This window comes from Haemorhous mexicanus, chromosome 11 (assembly GCF_027477595.1).
Source record: "Haemorhous mexicanus isolate bHaeMex1 chromosome 11, bHaeMex1.pri, whole genome shotgun sequence".
Lineage (NCBI taxonomy): Eukaryota > Metazoa > Chordata > Aves > Passeriformes > Fringillidae > Haemorhous > Haemorhous mexicanus.
In genome coordinates this window covers 7,741,422-7,760,838 of record NC_082351.1, presented here as the reverse complement: position 1 = coordinate 7,760,838, position 19,417 = coordinate 7,741,422, and the positions used below count along the sequence as shown (strand labels likewise).

Here is a 19,417-nt window from a genome sequence, read left to right as displayed (position 1 = left end):
TTTCATTGTTCCACCACAAAATTGTGGCAGGCAGTCTAGAGGAAAACAAGAATAGTCCTCGGTATAGTACTTAAAAGAGAGATCATGAAGACAAAGGCAAAGAAATAATTTTACAAGCTTAAAGAAATTATGACAAAAAACTACTTGAGGCAGTTTAGCAGAAACATATGTATACAAAAGTAGATGTATAGGATGAATGTTGAAAGATAGGAATTTTAAATAATGGAGATAAAGAAGGGCTTCCCTGCTGGGAAATTCTTGAAGAAAGGAAAAATATAAAAGCAGACTCTGGGGGTACTCATACTGCCTTTGTGTTACAGTAGCTGGTCTTGATATTGATAATTATTTTCTTCCCCAGCTGAAGCAAAACCATTCCGTGCGATCTCCTGACTTTCACAACTTCTTTTCAAGGTTTTTGGTTTTTTCCTCTCATTTTGGGTTCTCAGTTGCAGGTTCTACACCTCTTTTCACCGGCATCTGAAGAAGGTATCCAGGATATAGTCAGAGATAAAGGCTGATATTTAAATCTTACCCCTTTTTCCATACAGGGGAATTCTGTGTCTCCTGATGGAGAGGGAATATGGAGAAGAGCCCTTTCTCTCAAGCAGTCTTGGGGCTTTTTTTGCTCCATCTGCCAGTAAAATCTCAAGTGACTGGCTGTTTTTATGACACAGATGCAGCAAGGTGATTTAATTGAGGGATCAGATGGAGTAGAAAGGTGAGAAGTGAACATCTTCATATAAAGGCAAATAGCTGCACTAATTACCAAGGACTGGAAGGAAAATCATGACAAACAGTAACCAGGTGAAACTGGAATAACAGGAGAGGGAAGATGGAACTGAGCAGAGGGCTATCATGTCAGGAAGGCGTCCCTAAGTGGATGTGCCTCAGCTGGCATGTGAATCTTTGGGGGGATCTGAAGGCTTTGGTGCTGTACTGTTTCACGCTGTTTTCCACTTTAGAAGTCCAGTGACAGGCTCACTGTGACAGGCTGTGACAGGCTGTGACAGTCTTCCTGAGCCTGATGACTGCAAAGCCATCACCAGCTTCCCTCTTTACGGTATTATTCACTGTTGCTTAGAAACCAATGTGATGAATGCTCCAAAGGCTCTGGGCTGCTGGATGAGCCAACAGCACCTCCCAGGGATGGGACCCAGATAGATTTCATATGGGAAACAGTAAGAGAAGTAATGAGTTTGAAAAATATTTATATAGCCTGTGATACAATGTTTCTTCTCTGCTGTTCTGTTCACTTCTAAATTAGGTGAGCGCAGCATTCAGACATTACCCACTCGTGGGATTTCACTTTTAGTAAGGTCTCAGATGCAATCCGTGTTTTCCAGTGTGCTAGTCACTGTCCTGGTTATGACAACACTGCTGTTGGAAATGGAGCTCTTCCTAATGAGAAAAAGCCCTTACACTTAAATTCCACTGTGATAATGCAGTTGTGTTCTTCTCCTTGGTGATTCTTCCTTTTGTTTTGTTTTTTAACTGGGTGAATTTGATGCTTGTGAAAATGAGACCAGTATCACTGGCTGGAGCAAGGTACTTCACAGACATGACATGCAGCTCTGCCAATGCACCTCTATCCTTTTTTTTTTTTCCTTTTTTTTTTGGTATTTATTTATATTCTTTTTAATTTAGCGCTGGTGAAAGGTGCTGGATTGACACCACTGGAGGCTGAAGCCCTCTATTTACCCACAGAGCAGATACAGCATGGGCGGCAGCTGTGCAAGTTCCCCCACGCTGCCCCCACCCATGTGCCTCATCTCTGTCCTGGAGGGACCACCTCTAGAGGTGAGAGGATAGTTCAGTCTCCATGACCCATCCAACCCTTGGCCTTTCTGCTGAGACTGCCAACAAAGCTACGAGAGTCACGATGCTGCAGCTGAACACTTGTCAGATGGGAAGTGGACAAAGACCAACAATTCATTTCGTAAAGGCCACCTAAATTTATCAATGTAACATCTTTGCCACCTGTGGCTTTAACCTGAGCATGCTTGGGTAGGATTTCTAGGGTTTAGCTGGATTTTTAAAAGCTTCTCTGATTTATTCAAATGAAAATGCAGGTACTTAGACCACCTTCTCTGTTTTACTGCAGAGTCCTTTCCTGAGGAAATGGATATCTTTAAAACAAATTAGTTCCATCAGTGACCAAAGGAAGCCATGGCCTTTTGTATTAAGAATCCAGGAATTTAAATTGTTCTCCACTTCCAAAAAATTACCCTTTTATGGATCTTTAAAATAGCAACACAAGTGATTCTTTGGCTTGTCCAAAGAAAATAACTAAGCTATTAATCTATAAAGAACTTTTAAAGGATAGTCATCAGGAAAGTTGATCAATTATTGGATTTTATCACTGAACTGTAGAATAGGGCATCAAAATTTACACTACTTATAATATTCACAAGTTACAACAGAAGTCTTAGAACTGAACTCAGAATACTGCAAGAATTTTCTAATTCTGTGCTAACAATAGACATTAGTAGTTACTCATAATTACGAGTATGTACCTCTCAGTTTTCACCTGGCTTGACCCTTGAGTAGTTTCTTCCCTGTCAGGGAAGCACCACTGTTGTTGTGTAAAAGGTCAATAAGAAATTCAGTTCGGTTTGACTTCATTTGAGGTGGTTCTTGAGGCACTGCTGAACTTTACTGCAGTTAAAAGATTACACAAGCCAGGGTCAGAAAGCAAGAAACTACCTCAAAAAGGCCTGGTAAGAGCTAGGAGTGAGTTAGGGTTTGTCAGTAATTTAATTTAAAATACAATTAGGACTCCTCCAATGCACTCAAAAAGCAATGCCCACATGACACTTGACTGGCCTCTAAAGGCATCCCTGCTGCTTCCTCAACACTGTCCCTTGTTAACATGTAGAAAATGAGTCCTGGTGTCTTACTCAGCACTTCGCAAGAATATATGTACTTATATTAAAACTTCCTTTTTAAATCAAAAAAAATAGGATTTGGTGCAGGAGCAAACTTTTCATAACCATAATAAAAATGATGAACCAGAAGAGATTCAATGATTTTGGAGTTTCATTAATGTTCAGTGTATTCCTTAAAATTAATACTTTTCACAAGTGGATTAATATATAATTTCAAAAGCAAAACTATCTCTGGCTTTAGCACAAGTTTTCCTTTCTCATTAGAAAGTACCTACAGTGCTGCACACATCAAGTGCACCAAGCTACATGCTAAAAGGAGTAAGCTCTGGCACATGCTGCAGCATTTTATTATGGCCACTGTCTGCTCTGGAAGCTTTAGAAGCTTTTTTTGACTTTACTGTTTAAGTTTTGCCAGCCAGAAGCTGCAGTTATTGTGCTATGTGTCCAAAGCAGCAATACTTAAATTTTGTTTGCAGACTGGACACTTGGCATAATCTGTTACCATTTTTATAGGTATAGTTAATGACAAATTTAGGGTACCAGTTTTTTAAACTACAACTCTGCCAGCACATGTGGGATTTTTGAGGTCCTGCAGTCCAGGGTCTTTTGATGCTGTGATCCCATATAAAATGACAGCAGGTAGAGGTGGTTCAGTCTTTGGTATAAAAGAGCAAGGATGACAAAATAAATAAAAAGAAAGTTTGCAGTGTAGGTTGTGCTGTGCTGTAGTTCTGGGCACACCTAAAAGTTCAGCATCTTAACATTTGTCCTGCAGAACAGGACTATCTGTGACCTGTGAGGAAAAGACTCAGCACAAAGCGTTAACACTGTGTTCTCCAAGCTAATGTTGTACATAAAAGCAAAGAATGTTGTCTAATTATGTTTCTGTTCTATGTCTGGGGAGAAAATGAGTTCGGGACTAGAATACAGATACTCTGCTACTGTTCATGTCAGAGTGGGGGTGTAGATTAATCTGGCATCTGCCCCCCCTCATGGAAATGTTGCAATTGTAGGACTTTATCCTGCATTCTGCTGGACACATTGTTCCTTCCACTGTGTGCTGAATATTAGTCCCCAAAACTGCATGTTTGCTTTTGCTGGGGTAAAAGCTGCATCAGCCAGCACCAATGCCTTTGCTCATATGTTGGAGTGCTGTCCAGGTAATGTGTGTGGTTGTGGAAGTTTGCCAGAGGGGGCATGTATTCCCCAAAAGCCAGCATGGCTCTGTAATGCGCTGTGTGCTGCCATCTGTTCAGTGCGTGTTTGTGACGCAATCAAACAATCAGTGCAAATTACAGCTCACTTCAGCAGCTTCACAACATCAATCCTGCCTAATATTGTGCATCCCAAGGGTTGTGTGTATCAGTAGTGTCAGACTTTAGGAAGTCACTAATGAGAATCATTCTTCTGGCAAACCCACTGTCAGCTGTTGCACATCAGAAGGTGTATTGTTATGTGGCACTCATCTTGAAGGACATGAGTCCCAATTAATTCCACCTGCCAGGAAGCTGTTACATGAAATACCCCAATATCTTAAATGACAACTATACAGATAACTAATAGATAAATCAAACTTATTATTCCTACTACAAAACCTTAAGCATTGGTAAATGTCTGGTGTCATCAAAGGGCTCAGTACAGCAACACAACAGTAATCATCATTACAGCAGCATTGTAAGCAAAGTGCCTCTCACATTTGTAGAATATGCTATTTATTATTGGGGTTGGTTTGCTTTAACAAGAGGAAGCTGACCAAGATAGCACCAGTTAAATGGCAACACTTACCTCTATCCAGAACCAAGGAATAAAGTATTTTCCCATAGATTTCTGCTTTAACTGAATGGTGTATCTCAAGCTTTTATCCCTTTCTTCCACATTCAGTCTTAAAATGAATAATTTTATGGCATTTCTGTAACTCTACAATACTTTATGGGGCAAAGGAGCATTAGGCACAGCCATAGCTGATTCCACACAGATGCCCACTTTTTTTTATGTTTGAAAGGAAGCACTTTGCAACATACAACTAGGGACACACACATCTTACACACCCCAAGTATTGTGGTATGTCCTTAATTGTATCCAAGAAGCCAGTTCTTACTCCATCCTCGTGCTATGCACCCACCAACAGTCAGCTGCTTAGTGGGCTCAGCACCATGTTTCCTTGAGTCCTGTGAGCTCATGTGTCCGAGCCAAGCGCACAGGAGGACTGAGATCCCTGGGCATGCAGAGACATGGCTGTTGTTTGTCCCGTGTACGTGATTTTTCTCACTTGTTTACAGGCTCTCCCTCTCTACCAGATAAGTACCGCCACTCTCGGGAGATGATGATGTTGCTGCCAGCCCACCGGGACCGCCCGAGCAGCGCCATGTATCCCGCAGCTATCATGGAAAACGGACAGGTAGCAGCTCTGATTTCTTCTGTGTCACTTCAGCCACCTGAAACTGTGGCTGTAGTTTTGCTGGCTTTGACCACCTTAAAGCTTTTTTATTTTTGGAAAGAACAGCAATTTAGGATCATTTTCTGAGGTAAAGCAGAACTTTCCCTGTCAGTCCACCCCTGGAGGCAGTGACTGTGGCAGTGGAGTGATACAAACTGTAGTGACTACTAAAAGAGCAGACACAACCTGTGAAAATGGACTCACTTCCCAACTTTATCCTGTGAGCCCTGGTCCATTGCAAGTAGCCACACCATTTTCTTTATTTGTTTAGAACCATGGCCATCCATCCTGCAGTCTAGCCTCCAAGTTTATTCTAAATAACTTTTTGATTTCCAAAGGTATCAAAAAAACCATGAGAGGCTGAAATAATATACTGATACATGGTTTTAAAAAAATCTGTGCCCTAATTTCCCCAGACAAATTGAAAAGTGTACCTATGTGCAAGCATTTAAATCTCACCCTGCCTGAGCTTTTGAAAGGAATCTCCTGATCCCTCCCACTTATCACACTTGCACTGGGGAGATGTCTCAAAGCATGCAAAGTCAATGTTCAAACAAAACCAAAGATAAGCTTCAGAGGGAAAACAGTGTATTCCAGCTGCTAATGGGCACAAGGCCTGGCTAGAGCTAGTCTGAAATAACTCCTCCAGAGAGCAAGAATTGTGGACCCTCAGCACTGTTACATCCCAGAGATCCACTCATCTCGCACTGCAGTACCTGCCAATGTAGGCATAGCTTAAGGTTCCCAGGGAATCTTTAGTTTAAGAACTTCTTTGCTTTAAAAAAAGGAACATAAAGTCCCCATATTACCCCAGCTGTTCTGTAACTTTTTTTAACTCTTCTTTGCTAACTTTCTTCTCTCTTAGCCTCCAAATTTCCAGCGCGCCTTGATCCAGCAAATGATTGGACCGTGCAAACCTTGCAGTGATCCCAACCTGTCTGTGGCTGAGAAAGGTACTCCTTTTCCTCTGCAGCATGCATGCTTGCTAGCTACAAATTATTCCTCTGGTCATGCTACAGCAAGTAACAAATGAGCTTCTACATTTCCTGGCGGAGTGCATTTCTCTCACACTTTTCTAATTAACAGTTTAATTAACTGGGCCTTCTGCCAACCTACCATCATTTCAGAGCCTTCACAGTAGGGTGGGGTGGCACAGACCTCCTTATTTCAGAAAGCTTTCTGAGTTTAGCATTTTCTTATTGAAACAATTGCTGCAGCCTTTGTCAAGCAGACTTGCAAAGCAGCAAATGAGAAGTTATCTAAGAACAGCCCAAGACTGGGACTCATGAGCTACACTGGTTTTTAATACACATGTGTTGCTGAAAATACAAACATTCCTCATAATCTCTCTCTGAGGCTGTTTATATTTATTTATCATTAGCAATATATGCTTTTTTAACTCATTCTTTTGAAAAAAACAAGGCAGAGTCCATGCAGAGAGGAAAAAAATGAAAGAGGAGAAAGAATTTATTTGGTGTAAGAGAAAAGGAGCAGCTTGTGAAAGAGATGCCATGGACAAAATGATGGGCTCAAAAATTATCTGAAAGGCAGAATTCTGAAAAAGCAGAAGAGGGCAAAATTCCTGAATCAGAATCTGAGACAAGGAGGCTGACTAAGCAAGAAACAGTCATGTATAGCTGGAAAAAATGGTATCCTAAAAGATTTTTAAGGCCAGGAAAGACCACTGCAACTATCTAGTCTGACCTACATCGTGCACTCAGATTTTTATCTGTCTTTTTGTTTCAGTAACTGTGCCAGAACTAAACTATACCTTAAAAAAAAAATAAGCTGAATTTTATTTTAGAATTTCTAATAAATCAGAATCCCCTACTTCAACATGAGTGGTCCAGATTGAAACCAAACACCAGTTCTGAATAAATGGCAGAATGATGACTTGATGACAATAATGAGTGATGACAAGAGAGTTCAGATGGGGAGTGAGGGATTAAGAGCTCCATCTTAGCGATGTTTGTTTGAACCAAACATATGACAGAGATGGTGAGATCGTTGTACTGGACAGGAAAAAGACCTGAAAAGGGAAGGTAGACAAGTATTTATTGTCTGTCTAGGAAAAATTACTTGAATTTGTATCTGTGGGTGATATTATGCAGGAGTGTGGTATTCAGTGCCAGGAGATCAAAGACAGAATCCCTAAGAAGCCAGGAAAGACAGAGGTGATGTTCAGTGGGGATGGTGAGGCGGGAACCTCAGCTCTTGTGCCTGGCTGGTGGCAAAATGCAGTTACAGGTGCTGCTGGCAGGCCTGAACCCTCAGCATTCTATGTAGTTGGATGCCATCTGTCCTGGATTTTGTGAGCAGTCAGGGCCCTGACTTCCCCCACCCCCTCTTGGCTGTGTCAGAAGTTCTGTTTGGTAGTTCCCAGTGACAGTGATGACATCAGTTGCCCGGGGCAGACTGGTTCAAATGCAGCCTCCCCACTAATGAAACTTGGCCCCTGAACAGTCACAGAGAGAGACTTGGGCTAAGTCACAGCACTGGGAGCTCCCTGCTTCAGTTCTTCCCTGAAGCAGTTTGGCTAAAACACTGGTTTTACTGGGCAACAGCCACTCTTCAAAATCATCTCACCTTCTTCCAGCACTCCTAAATACTTAAAAGGCTGTGAATGAGGGAACACTGAGAAAGCATAAATCAGTTTTTCACTGGGGTACCATGTGTTCTTCTTCACATTCTCATTCTGCATCTCAGTGTTTAAAAAAACCCCAAAACAAGAACAGCAATAGTTTTACAGGCCAAGCAAATCAGGTTTTCTCTACTTTTCATTTGATGATGAGATATGGCAGGAGAGATGAGCAAGGCTGGCACTGCTGTTTCATCTTGTCCCTCTGTTTTAGCTCGTTGACACCAATTGCAGTAGTGCAAATTAGAGCACTATGGCATGTGTACTGGGAAAATCCATCTGGAGCCACATTACTTATATAGAGAGGTAGGCCTTGGTTTGAACCTGTTCTCTGTCAAGATTTTTCTTCATATACCTTTCTCAGATTCTCTGGCTGAGAGTCTCCCTTTAAAAAAAAAAAAAAAAAATTATATTTTGTGGGGTTTGTTCTGTCTTATGAAGCTGTCACTTCGTGATCTTTTTTACTTTAGGGAATTTTAGGCCTTGGGGAGCCTGTGCTTATGCTAACTTATGAACTAGGGAGACAAAAAAAAAGAGAAACCTTTCAAAGTCATTTTAGAAAGAAATGCACCAAGAATGGCTGCAGGCATTTTAATTAAGGAGAAAGCCTCTTCAGATGTCAAACTCCATGTTTATTTCTCCAGGCTTCCATTTTGCAAACTGAAGATGGAAAAAGCTATTTTTATCTCAGTTTTCTTTGACAGGCTCAATTAATTACTTTTTTCCCTTTCTTTGCTAATCTGAAGAGATTCCAGTTGCTTATTTGTTTTTAAAGAAACATACAACTATTGTATGTATCTTCTCAGAATAAATCAAGTCTTGTTTGGAAGGAAGGTGCATTTTAATAATGTTCAAGGTTGACAGAATTCTCAAGATCTTGAAAAGGTTCATGTTCATGTCAAGAAGCAGCTTTTATGTCTATGAAAAACCAAGTCCATGAAGTTAATATTCACTCTGTTAAATGCAGCAAGCCTTGTTCTCTCTATACTTCCTGATTCACAAAGACTTGATCTCTTCAGGAGACTTAGTAATACAAGGAGGCCAAACTGTCATCTTTAAATATTTTGTCATCAAAGCTCTTGATCAACTCTGTAGCTTAGTAAATTTAAGATTTGAAGTAATTTCTTTTGCAACAGATTGAGGTATAATTTCCTTCATGTCCTTTATTCAGTCCTGACTGAGCCTGCAGTGCAGCCACAGGCTGTCCTGTGCTTCCAGAGGGCTTTGCCATGTTCCCTTGTCACCACTCCCCACAAAGCAGGACAGCTCACACCTGAGATCCAGCCACCGTTCCTTTCGTGGGATTTCATTTTTACCTCCACACTGATTTGCAAAAATCCTGCCAGAGTCCTACTGCTCTTCAGATTTGCTAGAAATGAGCTTAGGGATGGAGGGGAGCTGGGCAGACTAACCCTGCAATCACCTAACTATCACTTCCTTAACAAAGCATCTCTAAACTTAACACTCTGTAGCCTTTCTGTGCTTTCAATCCTGCCATTCTCTGAGTCCCTGGAATCTGTCTCTCTGCTGCTGAAGAGCACACTGGAAAGCCAGTGCTGGCCCCACAAACGCCCTGTCCTGTTACCCGAGTTACATCTGTTTCAATCCTTCAGCTGTGCCAGCAGCACCCAGTAGCTGGAGCCTGGACAGCGGAAGCCGAGAGGCGCTGCCATTCCTGTCTGCCCACGCTGGGAGCGTCCTGGCCCCACCAGTGCCTCCCCGAAGCCTGCCCCATGGTAAGGACGTGCCCAGCAGGCCTGCTGCAAATGCCTGCAGGTCACACACAAATCCAGACCACCTAAAGCTGACTATAGCCTTTTCCCCCCACCCCTGTAAAAACAACCAGATACAAAAACCCCATAGTCTTTACCGGTCTGCTAGGTTTTCAGGTTTGTTTTTTTTCCAAATCTTCAAGTTCTTGCAGTCCTTAAGCAGTGTGGACTAGTGTGTACTTTGGGACTAGAATTAAGTGTGAGAATGCCAAAGCTTGGTGTGGTTTCTTATCAATGACCTACCTTACCAATAATTTAGTCTTACAGAATGAAACTTCAAATGTTCATTGTTTAAGAGCCTGTTGCCTTACCATGAGATTCTCAATAATGGAGCAGTGAAACATCTCTCTCTGCACTTAATTTCTCCTTAGCAGCCTGTGTGTGACAGATGCACTCTGCAGTATCCATCAGACAGGCAGCCCTAGACTGGTGTTAGCAGCATTTGGAGCTGTTACCTGGCATTACTGAGGTAAACCCAGCTCTGTGGCTGCAATGAAACAGCACAAGTCTGCATTTCTGACCCTTGTTTCGTTCCAGGACACTACTCACTGCACTTCGATGCCTTCCACCACCAGCTCAGTGATGCTCCTCCGGCACTGCCCGCGCGAACGTTGCGCAAGGTAATGGCAGGAGAGCAGAGAGGGATGCAGGAGCACAGTGGGCTCCTGAAAGGGATCCCCCCTTCTCTGCTCCCACCAAACAGCTTATGAACACAGAAACACTATTTATAACATGCTAGTAACTTGCACATGAGAAAACCCACCGAAAGTTCTTAACCTATTCCACAGCTGAATGCTACAGAAATAACTCACGGGTTGTAGGTCCTTCCCTTTTCCTTTTTTGCACCATATGCTGTGATTTCAGCACCCTGATATCACCTCAGCTGCTGTTTCTCGAACAGCTCTGGTGTTGTTGAGTGCACTTGTCTGCCCACAAGAGGTACTTCCATACATGTAAACCAATAATCCTTGACATTCTGAACATAAATGGAACTGCGCCACTGTTAACAACGCTGTCAAAAGCTGAAATGGGGATCAACATGCAAGATGCAGCATTGCCTCCTTTGTCAATTTTAACCTGGTTTTGTTTCTCTCCAAACAGTCCCCTCTTCATCCTATCCCTGCATCGCCCACCAGTCCGCAGTCTGGTCTAGATGGCAGTAACTCCACTTTATCCGGCAGTGCCAGCAGTGGTGTTTCTTCCTTGAGTGAAAGCAATTTTGGACATTCTTCTGAACCACCTCCTCGCACAGACACCATGGATTCTGTGCCCAGCCAGGCCTGGAACACTGACGAAGATCTAGAGACACCCTACCTCCCTGTCAGGTACAGTCTCTCTGAGCCTGATGTTCTGGAGTCGCTCAAATCCCAGCCATGCCGAAGCCACTCTGCTCCATCTGGAGTCATTCCTCAGGACACCATGGACCCTCCTGCTTTACCCCCCAAACCTTACCACTCCCGGCTGCCAAACATGGAGAACGAGGAGGGGATGATGATCGAAGATGATGACAAACACCGCCCATTGCATCGTAAAGTGTCCCAACCGGTGAGTGCTGGAAAGGAAGAGCAGGCCAGGGTGGCATGGGAGCACGGCATCAGCGAGCAGTAGGGACAGCTCCTGGTACACAGCTGGCATTGGCATCCCAGGTCTGGACACGACAGAGAGAGAGCAGGACTCGGAGAACAGCAAACTGATTTTCTACTGCCGCAAGGTTATGTCTGAAGCCCACAAAAGCAATTGGGCCAGCATGGCAGGTTGCTGCTTTCCTTTTTAATTTCTTTTTACACCTTTCCGTTGTGTTTTTTAACTTTCTGTGCAGTGGACAGTTTATTCCTTCTGCAGTTTCTTAACCACATCACACGGCATATGAGCCATAGAGACTTGCAGAAGCTGAAAAATACAATTTTAAGTGGAGGGGAAAACGGGGGGAATGTGGCAAGTTGATTTTGAACCTGCTTTCCTCCCAGTTCTGAGACGCACATGAGTAGAAGCAGTTGCACTAGGGACATATTTCTTTGCTGTACAGAATTGAAAGCTCATTGCTGAAATCAGGGATTCTATGAACTGTCAGGATGGAAGGTGCATGAGCTGCAGGCAGTGGAAAGATGGCAATTCTAAGAAGAAATTGGCTCTTTTGAGAGCAGGATTGTACATATCTGTGCAGTGATCTCCCTGCATTGGTTCATAGGTGCTGAGGCAATCTAAAGCAGTGCTGATGCACTGATCTCCAAGATATCATTTCCAACAAACTCTGCCTCCTTTGTTTTTTAAGTACTGTTTCATTTCTTAAATTTTGCTTTCACTGGCTAAGCCAACCTGCTTTCTCATGGGAATCGTGTTATTCATCTGTGCTACAGAATGAGAGGAGGTTGGTGGCTACTGGAGCGACAACCTCATTGTAGGCCTTTCCCATGCCCAGCTTTGGGCAGGCTGTTGACACCAGCATTTCTATTCCACATTAAAACAAAACCAACCAAATTGAGTTTCTCATGCCACAAGCTGGTTGATGACCCAGCCAGTAAAGAAAAGGTGGCTTAAATGCATCGTATCCAACAATCCTTGCCTCAGGGCTGAACATCATAATTCTCACCAACTTCCATCACCCAGGAGCTGAGATTCATTCCTGTTAATTCAATATCCTCAGTCCCTCCCAACAACTCACTGCAGCTGGTGTGCAGAAAGAATCTCCCATCCCTCAAAGCAGACAGAAAACACCAAGACTTGAGCAATGCCTGGTATCAAGTGTACACCCCAGAGTCAGGGACCTTAAAGGCAACCTGTAAAGAACAAGTGTTTGTTTCCTCTTTTGCTTCTTTAGAATGTGTAGTAAGAGCTGCTGCTCCTCTCTTCTGGAAGGTTGATTTCTTTTTCTCCTCAGGCAGCAATACAGCCTTTCCCCATCCCATATTTTTTATTGATAAGCTCTAGAAAGGGCTGAAGAACATTGTGGGGGAACCAAGCCACACCACACAAACCAGAACTGTGCAGAGCTGAAGACAGTTCAGGTCTATGAACCCAAAACATGCCTTTTAATCAGCACTTGCACAGTTCAGGAAAAAAATATCTGTGGGTAATATTGTACTTTACAAAGAAAATATTGTGGTTCTAAGAAACCTTTTATTCCTGTTTTCATATTTATCAAGAAATTTTCAATCAAAATAGTACCAAATATTTAATGTTTTTAGATGAACAAGCCACCTTCCTTTCCCTTGCCATACCCACACACCCTTTCACCTGCAGACTGCAAAGCACACTCCCTAGGATAGAAATCGCCATCCCTCTTTCCTACCACTGAAAAATCTGAAGCACATTCAAGTAAGACCTCCACCATATAAATTAGTACCAGAAACAGGAACAGCACCCAACTTACGTCTTGAATTCTTGCCTAACTGCTCCGTTTCTCCTGCTAAAAACAGGATAAAGAAGCAAAAAAGGATCATTATAAATCTCTTACAGGTCACCTTTAGCACTACCTCTAAATACAGTGACTGGGCAGAGTACATGGTTTCTGAACTGGCTAAAGATGGTCTGGCTGTATAAAGTCTGGACTCAGCAGTTGTATGAAGGGGACTTTAAGAGGATTTGTTTGTTTTCTTTCTCAAGCTCTAGCCCATGCAAAACTACTAAGTTATGGATTTGTTTCTTAAATGGCCTATTTGGCTGGAACAAAGTCTCTCTTGCTTCCTCTATTTTGTTACTAACACAGGCTGCTTGTAATCATTATATCCTTCACAATTTAAACAATGATAATAAAATCTGGCCTATATGGATGTTTCATCTTCAGCAGGAAGGAGAGTTTTCCAATGCTAGGTCAGTCTTCAATGTTAACAAACCAAGCTGGATCTCTGGTATAGAACAAATGTAGGAAAACAACTGATGTTTTCAGTAAAGGTAAGTCAAGGTAATTCCTTAGAAAAGGGTGAAATGTTTTCACATATGCTATCCTCCAGTCCCACTGAGACTCTTCCAGTGAAGTTCTTCAAAGAACTAAGTTTTAATTCCATCTCCCTTGCCCCAGTTTCTTTTTTTTCCTGGCAGCAAGACTAAAAGTAGTAAATGTGTAGTGACTTACTGAGCTTCCTTAATGTGAAAAACCAGCAGGTCTTGCAAATAAAACTTTGCAGAACCAGGAATGCAATTACCATGGGACCGAATCCCAGGCAGCTGGAAAACCTGCCCACCAGATCTCTAATCAGTCTCTGAAAATGCATCATCCTGTTCTGATTAGAGACCTGGTACAACAGCAGTGAGTCCATTTGGGGAGTCTGGCTTTCCTATGTATTTGCAAGAGTTTGAAGATCAATCAGGTGATGTGTACAAATACCTAATTTATGGCAGGTCCACATACAGAAGGGTGGAATAAATTGCTGAATTTACCAAATTTAAGCCTCTCTGGAGTTAAATTTCTGTTATTGTTCTGATATCTACCAAGTATTCTGTCTCCCTTTTCAGTGTTTGCCTTAAAGGGAGCAGAAGATAGAAAGACTATTATTAAGATTTTGTGTATCTTGGAACTAATATTGCCTGGAACTACTATTTCTCTGTAGGGTGAGGTGTCTTTTAGCATAGTACAACTCCAACGTCAAGCTCAGTCCTGGACTAGGTGGAAGCAACAGCAGTTGTTGCACTTGCCCAACAGGATGTGAAGATTCCTTGTATAAACCACAGCAACAGGATGTTTTGAACAGGACCTTGACATTCTATACCTAACTCTAATTCAAAACTCAGTGTACTTGCCTTCATTGGGTTTTCTTTGCATTAGAAAATAGCATGTGCATTCCTGAGAAAACTGGTGGAATTCTGCTATAAATCTCTCCATCGTCAGTGTACCTGCTGGCCCCATCGAAAACAAAATTGAGAAGGAGCTACAGTGGTAGAAGAAAAGCAATTAAAACAATTTCTCTGAATCCTACTTTTTTTTCCCCCAATAGTTGGGTTGGTTTTATTGCTGTATGCAAGACTCAGATCCTTTTTTGTATTTTCCTCTGTTTGGTTTTTTGCTTATTTACCCTTTTTTAGGTAAGGGATATTGAATATCCCTTCTGTGGAGTATCAGCCAAAACTGGGGAGGCTGGAGAGAGCAAGAGCCTTTGGGAAACAAATTATGTGATATTTAAATTTCCTCTGGTCATGCTTCTTTGTAAATACCCCCATTTGAATGCTGTGTATTTGTACAGGAAATTGAGCAAAAAATGTATAGATTGTGATGTCTGACTGGTATTCTGCCCTGTAAATGTGTTTTTAACCTCTGGCATTCTGTGCTTATTTAAAAAAAAAAAAAAAAGGCGAAAACCTCTAACCACTTCTCTTTTGTGTATTCATGTTTAAAATAAAATGAAAACAGCTATCTTATCTATAATGGAAATCAAATTCAAAAGGAAAAAATTAATTTGTACAAGTGTCCTAAAGGTACTTCATTGTATATATTGTGATAGCATGTTTCCAGAACCAACAAATAAGTGGTGTGAATTTTAGATGTAAATATCTGCCGTTTGTTTTGGGCTCCTTTCCCTTACCCATTCACTCGACTGCTGTGATGTGGAATTAAAGATTAATACCTGATATTAAAACAGTACAGCTGTATGGTCATTGCTGTCCTTGAGGTAGCGCTATCCTCAGGCTGCTCCAAACCTTCATAAGAGACAAGGAAGAGCCCTCATTTCCCACCTTTGTGTGAATGGGCAAAATGGGGGGCAACCTTAAGGACTTTGTGTGTGGTGAGGGAATGGCTTCCATGTTTGTTACTTAATATCAACTTCTTAAAGCAAGCAGCAGGTACAGACCCCTCCTGGTCTAGTCAGGTAGATGGACATGGCACTTGCACCAGCCCCAGGCACAGTTTTGGGACAATGCTTTGACAAAGCTCTCCCCTAGGACAGCTGTGGAGTGGCTGGGTACTGCTTCCTTATCAGCTGAGGTTAAACCACCACTGTCTCCCTGCCTAAAAGATTGCTACTCTTTCATTGCAATAGTACTTAAATACTGATCATTTGAACAGAATAGGTGTGAAAGAATAGTAATTAAAACATGTATGAACACAGGATCTGGGAACTGACAGCTATGGTGACTTCTACAGGCTCCTAATCTCAAATTTTCTTCCATTGCTACTAACCAACCATTGTACAGGAGGCAAAATAACTCATTTAATGTCTATGTTTAATGACAAACCAACAAAAAAACTTCTGAAAAAGACATTTAGCAGCAAGTCTCACTCTTCAGGTGGCCCCAGGACGTACAAGGCACCCTTTGCACACACCACATACAAATACTGAGAAGAGAAACTGTAACAGGGTACTGAAGTATGTATCAGTCACAGAATAGAATCATAGAATCATTCAGGTTGGAAAAGACCTCCCAGATCTCACCAAGTCCACTTTTCAACCGAATACCACTCTGCCCTCTAAACCATATTGTGAAGTGCCACATCCACTTGGTTTTTGAGTGCTTCCACGGATGGTGACTCCACCATTTCCCTGGGCAGCCTGTTCCAGGGCTTAACCATCCTTTCAGTTAAGAAATTTTTCCCAATATCCAACCTGAACCTTCCCTGACACAACTTGAGGCCATTTCCTCTTTTCTTGTCAATTGTTCCCAGGGAGAAAAGGCTGACCCACACCTGGCTACAACCTTTCAGGCAGCTTATGAGAGTGATAAGACCTCCAGCCTGAACACCCTGGTGCCCTCAGCCACTCCTCCTAGGACTTATATCCCTGCCCCTCACCCTGTCTTAAATCAGACCCTTTGAGACTGCTTCTAAGCCAGCTTATTAAACCTTGGTTAAGTATTTTTTTATTCGGACAAAAATTATTTATTAACCAAGTGCAGGTAATAAAAACTGTGTTTTGGCACAACAAAAGATGTGTGAAGCCCTCAGCTTTAAACAAGAGTTTTAAAAATACTCTAGTTTCTATTAAACCAACAGAACAATTTTTTTCAGTGCAAGTCCAATACTTTATTTAACTGCTGAAACAAACTATAAATAAAAAGAAGGAAAAAACCCAAAACACAAAAGGAGTCCTTGATTTTCCTCAGACCAATTTGAGGATCCCATATTGAAATACAGAGGCTCATTTCCCAATCCAAAATCAAATAAAATCACTTCTGTCGCAGACATGTTTTATGAAAAATCCTTTCCTTAGGAGTTTTTCTCCTGAGAAGCTGAGAGGCCTCAGGAACAAAATGTAAGCAATGTATCTGCTGCTGTGGAATGCAACAGGTCGATCTGTGGTTGTGTCATGTGGTTGTTTCTAATTAATGGCCAATCACAGTCAGCTGCCACTAGTCAGATTGAAATCTAAATCCCATGTCCAAATACCTCTTCTTATCTAAATAAGAAAACTTCAGCACAGTTTCAAAATATGACTTGTCCAACTCAGTATGAATTTCATTACAAAGCTGATAAGAGGAGAAATTAAACCTCTAGAAATTACTCTAACCTGGCAGATGAAAGATGCAGCCTTTTACACCCTACGCATAAATGTGCCTTCGTTTCTGGATGATTCTTAACAAGCCATGGACACAAACACAGTTCACAAGGCAGAGCTCTGAGCTCAGGTGTCTTAAGAGAAGGTTCACACACCACTTCTCTCTTTTGATGGCCTTTACTGTCAATCCCACATAAATTAAACCCAATTTTGGAATAGTAGATCTATTACATTTCATCTTCTATTCAGCATTCATTCACAGCAGTCCTGCATCACCTTTTTCCAAACTGTTTCCTGTCCCCCCGACAGAACTCACTTCTTTGTCCTAACAACCCAACACCCCAGGCTGAGCCCTTCATCCCTCCGTATGGCTGTAAGAGATTTGTGCTCTCAGAAAGCAGAGCCAGCACAGCCCCAGCCCCCACAGCTGTCAGAACAGCCTCTGTTTACCTGCACTTCCCAAGGACTCCAATCCCCACAGATTCACTGAGCCAAATTAACTCTCCTGCCCACTCAATTGGCAGAGAGCAGACCTTAGAGCACCTTCCAGTGCCTAGAGGCATTCCAGGAGAGCAGGAGAAGGACTTTGGACAAGGGCCTAGAATGATAAGGACACGAGGGAATGGCTTCACACTGACAAAGACCAGGGTTAGATTGAATACTAGGAAGAAACAACAGTGAGGACCAGCGCAAGCTCTCCGTCACCCAAGTCTCAGCCAGGACAAATCCCTAATGCTTCAGAGAGACAGGGCTTGGAGGGTGGTGGAACAAATAGAGCCCCAAAAACCTCACCATGGATCAAGAAGAAGCACAAGGTAAAATGCAGGAAATCTATTCTAACTGCTGAAACAAACTATAAATAAAAAGAAGGAAAAAACCCAAAACACAAAAGGAGTCCTTGATTTTCCTCAGACCAATTTGAGGATCCCATATTGAAATACAGAGGCTCATTTCCCAATCCAAAATCAAATAAAATCACTTGTCTTCTGTCGCAGACATGTTTTATGAAAAATCCTTTCCTTAGGAGTTTTTCTCCTGAGAAGCTGAGAGGCCTCAGGAACAAAATGTAAGCAATGATTATCTGCTGCTGTGGAATGCAACAGGTGGATCTGTGGTTGTGTCATGTGGTTGTTTCTAATTAATGGCCAATCACAGTCAGCTGGCACAGACTCTCTGAGAGTCAGGAGCTTTTGTTATTCATTCTTCTCCTTTGCTAGCTAGCCTTCTGACGAAATTCTTTCTTCTATTCTTTTAGTATAGTTTTAACATAATATAGATCATAAAATAATTAATCAGCCTTCTGAAACATGGAGCCAACATTCTCATCTCTTCCCTCTTCCTGGGACCCCTATGAACACTACCACAGTCTTCTCTTCTACAAAAATGTATTAAGTTCCTAGTGTGAAGATGTTTCATAACTGCACTATTTTGGTAGGTAAACTCTGTCCTTATTAAGACCTTCCTAAAGTCTCTTAATTCCAAATTTAAGCCTTATTCCCACCTAATTACAAAGCCACTTCATCTCACAGTTCTTTTGGCCACGATCCTGATAAGAAGCAAGGGCACTTCAAGCCACCACTTCTCTTCACAGCTAAGTGCCTTTAGTGAGCAATGAGCATTATTTTAAAAAAGCCAATAATCTTCCCAAAGCATACTGATATTGAGCAATTCTGGAAATCATTATGGACTGACATAATAATATTTATATTGATCTTAACAACCACACTTGGAGAGATAAAAAGATCTAGAAATGTGCAAAACCATGTCTCCCAAGGAACAAATTATGTACTCTCAATGGTAATTAGTGTCCTAATTACTGCTCACCTGCTGACCGTTCCTGAATCAGGTGCTCCTCCTCCCCACACTGCCTGTCTCACCTCGTCAAGCTTATCACTTGCACCTGATGACCTGCAAGAAAATTCTGATTAGGCACTGCCCCACCAGGCTGCCTCAAGAGCCTGCCTGTGCAAGAAAGCCCAAGGAGCTACATGGGAGCTCCCTTGTCCTAGTACAGAGCTGTGTGACTTTGTCTCTCCCTTCTTTCACTGGAATGATATCCCAGGATATACAGAGTTACTCGTAAAGCCGCACAAGGAGCTGTCAGCAGGTGTGTGCTCCTCTCCCAACTCCAAGGGAATTTCAGTTATAAACTTGCAGTATTGGGGATTGTTGAAGATAATTAATGGCACAAACTGTGAGAACTTTTGGAACAGAATAAAAATATTCTGAGTTGGAAAAGATCCACAAGAATCACCAAAGTC

At 42.1% G+C, this 19,417-nt stretch overlaps 1 protein-coding gene and 1 long non-coding RNA gene across 15 annotated transcripts in view; one reads left to right on the top strand and one right to left on the bottom strand.

The window, feature by feature from the left end:
* The window catches only part of DOCK3 (dedicator of cytokinesis 3), a 185,570-nt gene extending 170,268 nt beyond the window's left edge, over positions 1 to 15,302 (top strand). For both annotated transcript variants that reach the window (XM_059856243.1, XM_059856242.1), the window contains 6 exons: positions 1,645 to 1,797; positions 5,165 to 5,283; positions 6,188 to 6,275; positions 9,574 to 9,696; positions 10,270 to 10,352; positions 10,834 to 15,302. In XM_059856243.1, coding sequence (XP_059712226.1) covers positions 1,645 to 1,797; positions 5,165 to 5,283; positions 6,188 to 6,275; positions 9,574 to 9,696; positions 10,270 to 10,352; positions 10,834 to 11,340 — 1,073 coding nt within the window. In that variant the 3' untranslated portion in view covers positions 11,341 to 15,302. The remainder of the gene's footprint in view (positions 1 to 1,644; positions 1,798 to 5,164; positions 5,284 to 6,187; positions 6,276 to 9,573; positions 9,697 to 10,269; positions 10,353 to 10,833) is intronic.
* Positions 1 to 19,417, bottom strand: part of LOC132332196 (uncharacterized) — a 62,988-nt gene that overhangs the window by 40,462 nt on the left and 3,109 nt on the right. For 8 of the 13 annotated variants that reach the window (XR_009487818.1, XR_009487816.1, XR_009487821.1 and 5 more), the window contains exon 2: positions 18,981 to 19,064. The exons of 2 other annotated variants lie outside the window; for them this stretch is intronic. This is a non-coding gene — a long non-coding RNA (uncharacterized LOC132332196). Of the gene's footprint in view, positions 1 to 11,184; positions 11,381 to 18,980; positions 19,065 to 19,417 lie in introns of all 13 variants that reach the window. 3 more of the 13 variants (XR_009487827.1, XR_009487824.1, XR_009487822.1) reach the window with 2 other exon arrangements.